Source organism: Anarrhichthys ocellatus, unplaced genomic scaffold (assembly GCF_004355925.1).
Source record: "Anarrhichthys ocellatus isolate YVR2014 unplaced genomic scaffold, GSC_Weel_1.0 scaffold5, whole genome shotgun sequence".
Taxonomy (NCBI): Eukaryota; Metazoa; Chordata; class Actinopteri; order Perciformes; family Anarhichadidae; genus Anarrhichthys; species Anarrhichthys ocellatus.
Window position 1 is genome coordinate 5110321 of NW_022280035.1, and position 13336 is coordinate 5123656.

A 13336-nucleotide genomic window follows, 5' to 3' on the forward strand; every position below is an offset into this window, starting at 1 on the left:
CTGGGCTGTTGTGCGGCCTTCCAATACAGCATCTGCTCACCTCTCACAGAGAAAGAAAGTGAACCTGATCTCCATCCATCACCATCTGTTTTTCAACCTCTCCCTCCGACCCTTTCCAACCTTTTGCTGCCCCCTTCTCCACACTGTCCACACGGGCTTATTGGATGCTCAGAAATAGACTCCAGGTTGAACCGGACCATTGCTTTCAGCAAATAAACAACAACAATATTTTGTTGTCCCTTTGCAATCCTTCTCTAACTCACCTTCATACCATGATCGACTGTCTAACAGTCCATACTTTCTTCTTGTAAATAATAATAATGCAAATAAACAACTATTTCTTACAGCAGTCCATGTATCTGGCTTCTATGTGTAACTGATATTCTAACATTTCATATATTCTCACACTGAGTGAATTAAACAGACAGCAATCCAGGTTTGATGTAAAATTTTATAAAAATATCACAGATGTATCAGTGCCTTCACATTTACAGGGAGAAATGTTGTCCTAAAGTAAATATCAGAATACTATTTAATATACTGTACTTGACGGATTGAGTGGTATTAGGTCTGAAGAGACTGTTCATGTCTGAGAACAAGTGATCAAACATCCAGGCTCATCTAAAACACTACATCTTAGTCATGAAGCAAATCCTCTTGACGTGCTAGATTTCAGACAGAGAGTGAACACAATCTGATACAGACACTTTGATTCTTTCATCAGGTAATCATCAATTACATAATTGCCCCATTTAAAGCAGCGGTGTGATAAAAATCTGTACTTAAGGATTAATATTCAATATACTGTATCATTTCATCCACTATGAAATTAGAAAAGAAGTTTAAACACTTTCCCCCGTACAGTAACAAGTGTGAAATACCCTGATTCTAAACATTTATTTTCAATACTGAGGAGTGAAAGAGTTATTCAAATGTTCACATATACTGATAAGATCTTCTCTAAGCAAAGGAAAATTGTTAAATTGTTAAAGGAAATTATCATAATTACACAAAACAAAATACAAACATCATTAGGAAATTTCACCACAAAATTAGTTCATAGATTACTGATTCATTTTCTTTATCTAAAATTCACAAAAGGGAAAATCATCATACATTGTAAGTGCTGCCTCATAACCATAACCTGTGCTCTTTTCATCCAAAAAAAGCCCCTCTTTGTTATCTTACACATGCACAATACACTGTCAAAGGATAAGTCTGGAGTATTCTGTATTTTTTTTAATGCCAACAAATCCCATGAAAAGACTAAATCCATAAATGTATTTATTCTAACAAGTGTTGCCTCTATAGCCGAAGTCTGATGTGGATTATTTCTTCTGTGTCATTGACCTCCATTGTTGTCCTGCTGCATAGAGCATCTGTATTAATCCGCTGCTGAAAATAGTTTCTAACAAATGCATTATTTACTCTTGTTTGAGAAGCGGCTGCTAGAAACTACTGTGCCCAGGCATTTTAGAAACTCATTCAGCTTTTTTTTTAAATGAAATATAGAATGGGCTGAGGGCCGAGAGCCAGAGACTCTAATGTTTGCTTTTCCTTTTCATGGGATTTGTTGATAATAACAATATGGTAGAAAACCACCAGCCTTATCTTTAAACCTATAAATACGATTGTAAAACACTTGAGGTGAGGGGGAAACCACATCTGGAGGACATCTGCCGCGACCCTGAAACCTAGATAATAGGGCTCTATCGTGTGTCCACAGAAAGGAGCAGTCGATCTCCACCATGCTGATAAGTATTGATTGCGACTCACAGTGAGACCTCGGTAACTGCCGTCACATGAGGGCCTGACAACTGCGGCTCAGATAAAAAAGCTTGCTATACGGAGAAAAGGAGGGGGAGTGGGCTATCATTTCATGGGTATCAAAACTAGTCCCCAGCAGGTTAGAATAATAGACTACCCGGCCAACATGCGGCGCAACCGTGTTGGTTTATTGTTGTATACGGGTTGATTCTGTTCTCCTCGGTCTGATGCAGAATAAAGTCACAGTGCAGAGGTGGAGAACCAACCTTACGTCTCTCATTATTGCTTCACTTTGTCCGTCTTGCATTATTAGAGAATGAGGCGGTACAATATCCAGCATCCAAATGTGACCCAGTGGCTTGTCCAGCTCAGCTCTGACCACTTCCGAATGGTATGATGGGTTATATCATCCTGTAGGGGGGGCAGTACATAACATGTAAGCACTCAATGGGATAATGCAAATACACAAATCTTTACTTTGGTACACTTTTCATAAAAATACAAAAAAGTTACAAGAAAATGGGATTCAAAATGTATTTCTAAACCTAATCTAAAAAAACTTAAACACAAAATGAACTATGTGACAGTTGACTTCCCTCATTTGAACTATAGATACTGCAGCTGTGGTGACATTCATAGCAGTTCACATGTTCTCATATCACATAGCGTGTTGTACATTTTACAGGGTACAGGGTGTATAAATATAGTCGCATACATTCATCCAAACATGTTGTGACCTTACCTCATTCTCCTCCATGTAGTCCACACTTGAGTTGAACACAGAGCCCAGGTAGGTGAGGTGGAGTATCGCCAAAGCGCTGAATGCTATGTTAATCACATACACCCATAGCTTCTGTGGAGGGAGAAACAATGCATCATGTAAGAACAAAGGGCTCAAATCAATATTTCAGACACTTTTATCTTTTTCATTGTCATGTGTGTGGGTTTGTCTCTCGAAGGCCCGGAAACGCATTCTCTCAATCAGCTTCTTACACAGTCTTGATGAAGCAGATTAGTTAAGAGTTTGACTGTTAAACTAAATAACTTCTTTTACCAGCCACTCATTTTGATTGTTGCTCATGTACATTTAATGTTATGGAGAAATAATTTGAAACCACATTTTCAGGGGCTTTAATGTATCATTGCCAGGAACAATGGGAACGATCAGCACTGTGTTGCAGTCCATGCAGGCTGCTTCTCCTTGGCATAAATCAGTATGGCCCCTCCCCTCTGCTCTTGGTGTGTGCAACCAATATACTATAAGGGATTTAGCATCTTGCCAGTCAACTCCTAAAGAGTATCAACTAACAGCGCTGTAGTTTTACTGCCGCAGTTGTGTTTTTTCCGGCATTAAAACCTGATATACACTACTTCCGTAATACATTAGGTACATCCTTTTAATGATTAGACTATTTCTTATGTTTTCTAATAGGATTTGCCTGCTGAGGAAGTTTAATATTATTCGTATTATAGGCAAAATCAAAGGGAAAAATGATAAGCGGCTTCATTTCATATTTTTAAGTATATGCAGAATAAAAATAGAGACTGCTAACTAGGCCAGAGGATCTACTAGGTAGGCCCCCTTTGAGCACCTCCTGCTCTGAAAGGAAGTGCCAGCAATGCCAGTGCAATGGCCATTTGCACAGATGAAATAGTTGGACGAAAACCAGCGTAATGTCCAAAAGATGTAGAAAACACCACAGGCCTGTGATTGGAATGGGAAATAGAAATCTCTATTTGTGCAGCATGAAGCAATAATTAAACATGTATTTAAAAATAAATAAAATCAGTGAAAACCTACAATTAACTAGCCTATAACGAAAATAATGCACATCCAACAAATGAGTGAAAAATATGCGACTGTAAAAGAAGAACTGTGAGTACAGGTCGCATTTGGAGCTGCATTATGTTGTTTTCTGAAAGGAATAGTTTGCGACGGCGAATGAAACTGCCGTGACACTCGCTGAATCATTTCAATGGTAACCAAACAAAGGAACTTCATTAATTGTACTACGTAGTGTGTCCTGCATAGATTTGAGAGCCGCCATATAAAACAAAATCTGGGTCGAGTGAACTCAAAATTGTCGTCTCAATTGACCAGTTTGGTCGGCGGGTTTGTGGATGTCCCATGTCACGCTAGTGACGGTTCTCTCTGACCAATCAGTGGTCAGCAGTGTTTTAACGCCACCCTCTAGTATCAGCTTAGCTCGCTTGGAACCTCGACCGAGGTGGTACCAAGAATGGATTGGTTGATCCACAACTTGTGCTAATGGGAATTCAAAAATAACCATTCTGATGTGTTACGTACTGAACTGAACTGGACTGCTTGGTGGAAACGCAGCTTTAAATGACCCCCTTTGTATGAAAAGGAGGAGAAAGGAGCATTTTACCTTTTTGTTACGGTGAGTGCAATTTGGCTGACATTTCTTTGACAGTACACAGGCATTAAAAACAGCTGCAAGCCTCTTCCGCAACACTGAAACACAAAACAAGACCAAAGCATTAAAATAAAGCCAGAGGAGAAGAGTTCCTTTTTAGCCATAAGAGGTAAATTACAAGCACTGCAGTGAACAGAAACAGTGTGTAACAGCAGGTCCAATTAACCATTACTGCAAAGCTAAGCACCTTCTCTAAATGGAAAGGTTCTAATGTGGAAAAGAGACAACATTAGGCAGACTCTCACCGTGCTCAATGTACGTGATGAACCCCAGAGATATGAGCACCGCACCCAGATGAAAGCTCAAACCCTGTCAGACACAAGAGACACAATCTCAACAATCCACTTGTTGAAACAGACAGTCGCCTACAGAGTATGAGGTGTAATTGCTGATGTGAGATGTCCACATAGAACTCACATGCAGAAGGGCGCTGGCCGTATACGTCACCATAATGGCGGAGAACGTCCCAAATTTGAGGGCACTCTTAAAAACATCTGTGAGACGAGAGCATCAGCTTGCTTGAGAGTGTTTTGTTTAAATGAGCCATTACCATAATGAGAATGAAAAGGAAAAAGAATAAAAAGGAAACACAGCTGCTGCCATCAAGCAGTCACTGCTAACATTATAACTCACAGGTGTGCAGAAAGCGAGACATGGGCAGATTCCATGATGTCACCACCTCCACCATCGACCGGGGGAATTCTATACTCAGTGGCTTGGCTACAGTCATGTCCCTACAAAACAAAAAGGTAAAAGAGGCTGTTTTGAAACCTGAATAAAGACAAACACACTTCATGTTAATACTGCACATGCAATTCTGACCATTTGAGGTTCTCTTTCTCCTCTGTGAAGCCTGCTCCCGCCAGAGTAGTGGTGGTCTCACTCAAATAACCAACAAAATAATTGCTGAAGTGAAAAGACATTGTGTTCTCATACGCCAGCAGCCACCTAATGCAATGACATTAAAAGAGGAAGAAACAGACAGATATTACACACCAACTACAGATAAGAACCTAAATAAATCAGCACGGATATACATACTTTGCCGGTATACCTCTGAGAAGCAACAGAACAAAGAGAAAAGGTGTAGCAGTTAATGTTAGAGATTAAATTCATATGTTATATTGGGTGAGACGGTTGTCCTGGCGCATACGTGCATGCACAGAGAGGAGGTAAAGATGTGGATACACGCATGCAGGTTAAAGGTGTTGCACATATGGTAAACAGAAAGTAAGCATGCATTAAAGGGAGAGTTTGGATCCATAGTCAGTGTGTTACATACAGCAAATGACAATTGGCACGCCCCCAAGCTTAGAGAAGCAGACAGGAGTTAGTGCATGGAAGCAAAGTAATGTATTACTGAGGACGGGGGCAGCAGCAAAATGCATTTTAGCCACCTAAAATAAAGGCCCACCAAAAGATAAAGTGGTGAAAATATTGTAAATATAGCGTACACTTAAAGTGATATAGTTTTTTTTTGGCGGGCTTCTCTTTTAGGGGGCTAAAATATGTTTTGCTGCTGCCCCCCTCCACAGCAGCACATTGCTTTGCTTCCGTGCAATAACTCCTGTGTGCATCTCTGAGCCAGAAGCGTGCAGACCACTGAAGACACCGACTATGGATAAGAACCTCATACAACTCCACTTAAAACAATTCTAACTATCTCTTTAAAGAAGGCATGCATACAATGTTGAGTATCAGAATCACCGGGGGAATTACCTGATCTTCCTCCTCTTTTTGCTTTAAACAAAAGAGGTAATAGAAGAAAATAATGAATCCATAAGCAATCCAAGCCAGGGAATAAACAGGGATTTGGATTTGTTTATCTCTATGTTCCACTCACCCTCTTAGTAGCTTGTCTCCATAGATCGGTATGAAATAAGGGAAGAGGTAGGGTGCCACGCAGTTGGAAATAACAAGGCACACCTGGCTCTTCACCCAGCTAACAGACACTTTTAACAGCCATGAAAAGCTCTGAGGAGAAGAATGAACCAAAGATTTCAAGAGTCTCAGCATAAATCTTTTAAATAATCCCCCCCCCCCCTCTTCCATTCTTAAGTGATACTGTATCACACTCACCAGCTTACGTCCTTCTAAAGCTTCTTTGTAGCTGTTGAAGCTGATCCAGGGACCAAAGATGACGGTGCCCACGAAGTAAATATAGCCCATGAACTCGATGGGTGACGGTACGCTGGTCACCACACCTCTGTCCAGATCGATGGCCAGAGAGATGGCTTTCATGGCAACCACCATCTGTGAACCTGGACACCAGCAACAGCACATAAGACCATTATCAATGCTGGATATGAAGGTAAAACTAGAATGATCACATCTGTCAAAAATGTGTCAAATGTTGCTGCCTATACAGAAAACACTACCTCTCATCTTGTGCCAGTTGGTGGTGTCCATCATGTGCAGCTCTCTGATAAAAATCACATAAGAATAGCTTCATTTTTGATGTAGTTTTAGCCTCAAATTAAACACTGACTTTGCACAGCGTTCACTTCAAACACAGCCTCGATGTGTGCTGCTGAGCTGTCAGAGGAGGACTCTCTTACCCCAGCAGCAGATAGATGAGCACCGTGATGGAGAGGAAGGTGCCTCGGATGGTGGAGTGGCGGCACAGGAAGAGGAAGAGGTAGCAGAGGAGGCTGAGGAGGACCACCCAGATCATATGAAGCTCAAAGAACAGGTAGAGAGTGTAGAATCCTCCTGCTACTGTGCCCAGGTGCTTCACAAAAGAAGGGAGGCCTGACATAGCAAGACAACAGAAGATAGATGACAGTACAGGTGATTATGGTAGTGCAGGTTATACTGTATGAAAGGTGAATAGTGAGTGAACCCTAAATTGGGCACCAAATAAGCAGACTCTCACCCAACATCCAGAGAAGCCGACACAGCAGGCAGATAACCAGCAGCTGCCACACTTGCTCCATTCCCTGCTGAGCTGTAGGCAGCAGGCAGCCATGAGCCAGCTCTTGGAAAAACTTCTGCCGGCTGAACGCTCCCATCACTAGACTTAAAAAGCAGAGGGAAGCCATTTTTTTTACTGTATTATCAGTGCCTACAACCTACTGTGCGTTTACTGCAACTGCACTTAAGCACACGTATGCAACTCGCAGGCAAGCCTAAACCATTCACTCACTGTCAACAGACACACACCACCATCAGACTTCAAATCCCAGCATGCACGTCACCTCACTACAAATCTGTGCAAATCCATGCATTAGATGTCAAAGTTTCAATGATGATCTTAATGTTATTACTGGCATCTGCTATATTTTAATTCACATTTTGATCTTGTAACGAATGCATCACACTGTAACTAGAAAGAAACCTTCGACATCCTCACCGTGTTACACTAACATGCTGAATTATTTAGCTCAGCATTGGTGAATTAGGAGACTTCTTGACAGGGCAGAACAGTATCCACATGCTATTCTGCAAGGCATGCTCTCTCCGCAATGCAGTCGACCAATGTGACGAGTTGACTCACAGCTGCAATCCTACAACCGCTGCATTAACAGTATATGTGCGGCGATGCGCGACTTGCAGGTTAATGCAGAGCGTCCTTAGCTCGTAAAGATTGCTAACCCTCGGCTTCACCTTAGCCAGCGGGATTTTAATGTGATGCTACCCGCGTCCTTAAGAGCGGTTCCGGCCCCCCACGTCAGGAAACAGCTAACTGGACGCCCCGGGCATGTCAGTCTGTTTTCCAGGGGTCAACTTACCCTTTTCGGAGCAGCAGCTGGAGGTTACTCCTCGTGATCCTTCTCAGCTGCTTTCCCGTCCCTTCACAGTGAGCGTGCGTGCGCGCGCGTGTGCTGCCGCTGTGTTTTAAACACACTCGGTCCAGATGATGCTTATCTGGATGACTCCCATTGTCACAGCATCAGCACCACTTGCCTGTCATCTAAGCAGCCAGTCGGACACATTTCAACCAATCAGCTGCTTAGGTCCGGGAACGCCAGCCAATCGTTCCTGCCGGTCATCTTGAGTGACAGGCGACGCGGCCAATCAGAACCATCGTCCACCATTACCCGGTGCCTCCCGCCCAATAGGATGTGTACAGCGTGCAGATTGACTGAGCACTCGCATCTGGCACGTAGATGTGGTACAAAAGGTTTTGGAGGGATGAATTGTAGGTATGACTAATAAAATCAAATATACACTTGACCTACTTTTTCTTTTGGGAACATTCTTTTGCCAAAGAACACAAAACTATTTATAATCGTGTCTAAATGATATCAATATTTATGACATATGTCCTTACTGTCAAAAAGTGTTGCCTTTAAGTTACCGCAAAAAACAACGAAACAATAAAAAGTCAAACACTGTAATTGTATGTAATGCAAGCAACAAGTCATCATTGCTGAAGGAGTTATATGTTCTAACGAATAGCTTTATGAATAGATTAAAAAATCCTAATGCTATATAGATCATTAATAACTGAGCCAAGAACAATGTTTGGCTTGCCAGGTTGTGAAGAATCCCATTATCTGTTGGTGCTCTGCCTCATTTATAAAGGTTAAAGGATGTTATTTCTAAATAATTCATTAATTCTGCAGTTAAAAATGTTAACAAAGTCACTAACAAAGGGTCACTTTCTAAAAAGCCAACAGGTCTGCAGTTACATTTTGTAAAGGGCCAAAATATCTAATAAAACAAATGATGCAATTTAAAATGTCATTTATAAAGTGCATTATATTGCTGTTTTTTTTCTATCGAGTCTGCATTTTTAAATGTCATTTATGTCCAAATGCTGCTGGGCTAAAAGTTTAAATTTGGCTCTTGAAAAACAACACATTCCTTCACTTTACTCAGCAATAGTCATGATGACATGTGCAAATAAACATTAAATATTATACTTAATAGTTAGTGGTTGTGATCGATGGTTATAAGTGGATTGTACTATTGGGCAGCCTCATTTTCTTTACTTCTAACACATGCTGTACTTTGGGAAACACAAACAAACAAAGGCCCAACGAATGAAGGCATGAAGGCACCTTATTGTTATTGTACTGTGGGATTTTTTCTTGCAATGGGATTGTATCGCAGCTCACAGAGGCCATTTCTATGCACTATGACACGCGGATAAAGAGGTTGGTCCGAGACAAGCAGGCAGACAGTTTTGGGTCGATTTAACAATCTCTCTGGTGCTACCAGCAGGACAAATCTGAAGACATCTTTGGCCACAGAATCATAATTCTGAGTTTTCTTTGTTGTAAATGGAGTGTTACAATGCTCCAAAGCTATGACAGTGGTCAAGGCAAAGAAAACATTCATGGTTGTAAAAATTGTCATCCATTGAATGTAGCGATTAAAACTAACAATGATCAAAAACAGAATTAGCAGCAAGGGGATATGTTATGCTAATTTTTAGTAACACTCTGCTTTCTGCCACGTCCAGATTTTAGCACAAACAAGCCAACTCAAGAAAATGTAATACTTGTGTGTACCCCAAATACTGGAATTGCTGCATCGTGGGGGAAAACGTATCTTCATGTGCAAACATATGGCTATGAACAACAAACACTTCCTGTGCAGTTCACCGGTCGCTGAGGTAGCTGGGAAAACAGATATCAGATGTCAAATATGGTGCTGGATAATGATATTCCCAAAATCATATCATTCATAGGAATGTGCATTTACTCACATACCTAACTGATTATTACCCTAAAAACTAATACAGCCTGCAGTCCAACTGCTGCAGTTTTAACATCCAGGTAAGTTACAGATTCTTCTTTTGTACACAGTGATATTTACCAAAGAGTAGAAAAACTCATTTCTCGTCAGGAACATAGAAAGTGACAGCACTCTAAATAGCAGCTTTATGAGTTTAGACATTAAAATACATCGATGTGCTGAACCAGATTAGGCCCAACTGTCAGAGAAAATAGGCATCGAAGACAAGGGTGCAGCAACACCTTCACAGCATACACTTATTATAGGAACACTAAACAAAATGTGATCACTTCATTTCATACAGACAGCTAATGTGTGGACAAACTCGTGTGTTTGACAGAATGTGATCCAGAGCACAAGTCTTCGTAAAAGTACTAAGAAAACGTAGAACATTACAGTCGAGGCAAACGGGCCAGTTTGACTGCTCTGGTTAAATTGTAGTGAGACAAAGTAAATTATTAATTCGCTGTTTGTTTTTAAAAGTGATAGATTTCCACCCACATTTCTTTTCAGATCTCCAGGTCGTAAGCAGTTCTTTCGACGCTTTGCTCATCTGGAGGAATCAGAGGGAGCTGGCATTGTTCCTCCTTTACGACAATCTTGTTAACACCTTTTGGTTTGCTTAAAATGTATTCATAATTTCTTTTCACCTCAAGTAATGCTGAGGTGAGGTACAGTGGTGAAAAGAGCTTTAGTGAGGGTGGGAGTTCTGAATGTAGGGGAAGACGGGGCTGAGTGAAGGATGCAGGATAGTTGGGCGGCGGTAGCTTAAACCGAGACGAGGGCCGAGGCTTCCTCGTGACCGTGGGTACTGGTGGCGGTAGACCTGACGCAGACGGAGGTTTTAGAAACGCTGGTACGTGGAATTTTGATGAGATTCTTGCACGTGAGGCAGATGGGGTCTTACGGGTCTTGGATAAAGGTCCGAGTAAAACAGTCACGTTGCTCCGCGCATCGCAATCCAGGTCAGCATTCTGACTCGGCTCAGGCTTCACCGGCAGATGGTTTTCTGGCATCAAATTACGGTCTACATTTCGAGGCCGAGTGGTGGCGGAATCCTCTTCATACTCGGTTATAGACGCTGGCAACGGCAGGAATAAAACGTGATTGTGGCGTTGACAGAACAGCACGCCACAGATGCCACACTTCCTGCCATCTTTGACATGCAGCAGCTTATGGCGCTTGAGGTTATGACTTGTAACGAAAGAACGATCACACACATTGCACGGAAAGGAAGGCTCGGACTCACACTGGTGCTCAGTGAAATCTGCGTGACTTGTGAAATGCCTTGCACAGTTTTCACAGATAAAGGAGATTTCTTCGTCATGCAGTTTTCTGTGTTTCATGAGCTGTGGTACATCGGCGAAGCTCTGATTGCACTGTGCACACTGATATCCACCTGCTGGTCGATATATACGTTTAAGGAGCAAAATGGGACTTCTTTTCTCTAGATTTGGGATGCCCACTGGAGCTTCAAATGATGGCGATGCCTTGTATGGGCTGGAGGTTGTTTGTGATTTGACGGGTGTAGTTTCAGTCTCGGGCTCTGTAGTCAAAGTTTCTCCATCCTAGGAAACACACATAGGAGAGACCCGCCCTCAAGTTAACTTTTAAACCACAACACAATAACAAAAGGAAACATACTGTAAAAGCATAACATGAATGCAGAAATAAAAAAATAGTGGCTGCTACATTACATTACAGTCATTTAGCAGACGCTTTTATCCAAAGCGACTTACAATTCAGAGTCTATCACATTTCTACACCGTAGGCACAGCTACGGGAGCAATTTTGGGGTTAAGTGTCTTGCTCAAGGACACATCGACACGCCACTAGCGGAGCCGGGGTTCGAACCGCCGAACTGATTGAAAGACGGCCCTGCTATCCACTTAGCCACAATCGCCCCCAGTAGTACCTGTGGCACTGATGGAGTTGATGGCGTCTGTATTTTCGCCATCAAAACAGAGGGCTGGAGGTCCACAGGAGAATCAACTCTGGGTGGAGTTGTGTTTTCTTCCATTTCCACTTTACCTGTACGCCGTGGCATTTTTCTACGACCGTAAAACCTTTAAACAAAAATATGAAAGCTATTTGATCCGAATACACAATAAATGTGTCACGCATACACTCATCAATGTAGAGTAAGAAAACGTTTCAAATGCAAGAAAGAGAATGCGCATTAACAGCTAGTGGGGCTAAGATACATTAGTGGAGCAAGGCTCAATACAATAAAAAGATCATCTATAAACAGATTGGTGCATCGACCAGCCGTTTATAGTGGCACAAACGTAATGTTAAGACATAAACACAACAATGTTTCCTGGTTTTATATGGCAGAAAGCCTCACATTGAAGTGTGGTGGCCATGCATTTATACAGAAAGGACAGATTTATAGCATTTACATTTTATGTCATGTTATCTTTATCTACAGGCATGTGCAAGACATTAAATATCGTGAAAATAGGGCAGCAAATAGCTCACTAGTATCAATTGATATACCTTTCTTGTTGTGAAATATTGTTATCAATATCAGTTCTACATGAAAACCTTGAATTATGGTCTTTAAGTGAAATAACGCCCCCAACACTAACAGACAAGGAGCAACACTTAGATGATAACACATGAAATGATATAAGCGTAATGTAGGACTGTGTTTTGTTGTTGCTCGTTTGCTGGCCAGCACACTACTAGCCTGAGTGAAACACAAACTGGGGCGCGCAAACTCACAACAACTTAGCCAACTATGGCTAACGTTATCTAGCTAGCTAACAACATTCTCTTACCGTTTCACTATTTTCTTGGGGTTCTGTTTAGCGCATGTAAACACCGAAGGCACAAAGTCCGGACTGTCATGGTCCATGGACGCTTCCTCTATAAAATGTAAAAAAACAAATAGGGTTGTAAGCAACTTCAACAACTACAGAGCTACACCTAAACCTAAAGACCTGAAAGCACGGTTTATCTTACGTGAGTTAAAATGAGCGCCACAAACACGAGCATTTCCTTTGAGCTCCTCGGTGCTACGGTTCACGCGCTGGATTGCTTGGAGCCACAAACGTCTCCGGTTGACCTGAAACGGCCGAGATCCAGACGGTAGTCTGTAAAATTTCAGTTTGCTGGTTGAGGAATGGTTTTTACAGCCAGACACGCAACAGGCCCACATTTTTGCTTTGCAACTTGTTTGGTCTCAGTTGTTTAGCTTCGGTTACGGAAGTTATCGGAAGCAACAAAGTTCAACTTCCGTTAAACGCGCGCGCACCACCGTGAATACTTTAGCTAGGTTTGTGAATACAGGACGGTTTGTTTTAATGGTTAATGTTCAACGACAACAAGTATATGTATTGTAATTTACTTTCCAGATAAAAACTCCGGCCCTGACAGACTGTTGATATTTATTTAAGCAAACTAGCAGTAGAGGAGAGTTTTGTTGTGTCACACTGTCTCTT

The 13336-nt window shown here is 41.8% G+C and overlaps 1 protein-coding gene across 6 annotated transcripts; it reads right to left on the bottom strand.

Moving 5' to 3' along the window:
• Positions 1–438: 438 nt before the first annotated feature.
• Positions 439–13098, bottom strand: LOC116382530 (protein-serine O-palmitoleoyltransferase porcupine). Of its 6 annotated transcripts, none has more exons than XM_031845662.1 (17): positions 12858–13098; positions 12674–12761; positions 7937–11458; positions 7081–7223; positions 6764–6956; positions 6584–6627; positions 6285–6466; positions 6049–6179; positions 5925–5945; positions 5247–5261; positions 5028–5153; positions 4839–4939; positions 4623–4699; positions 4451–4514; positions 4158–4243; positions 2510–2620; positions 439–2178 (listed from the first exon to the last, which is right to left on the bottom strand). In XM_031845662.1, exons 4-17 carry the CDS (start codon positions 7214–7216, stop codon positions 2077–2079), a joined length of 1389 nt encoding a protein of 462 aa, XP_031701522.1. In that variant the 5' UTR covers positions 7217–7223; positions 7937–11458; positions 12674–12761; positions 12858–13098; the 3' UTR covers positions 439–2076. The 6 variants fall into 6 exon arrangements, with proteins under 6 accessions (XP_031701522.1, XP_031701520.1, XP_031701524.1 ...); XM_031845660.1 differs by having other exon boundaries at positions 11806–12761; XM_031845664.1 differs by lacking the exon at positions 5247–5261 and having other exon boundaries at positions 11806–12761.
• Between the last annotated feature and the right edge of the window lie 238 nt (positions 13099–13336).

Bases quoted from the DNA above. Each gene is read 5' to 3' on its own strand.
- LOC116382530 (XM_031845659.1), bottom strand. From the start codon at position 13,053: ATGTGGGCCTGTTGCGTGTCTGGCTGTAAAAACCATTCCTCAACCAGC. The intron at 11,957-12,673 runs GTAAGAGAATGT...TTTTGTTTAAAG, and splicing joins CCCAAGAAAATAGTGAAACG to GTTTTACGGTCGTAGAAAAA. The intron at 11,459-11,805 runs GTACTACTGGGG...TGTGTTTCCTAG, and splicing joins CAACTCCATCAGTGCCACAG to GATGGAGAAACTTTGACTAC.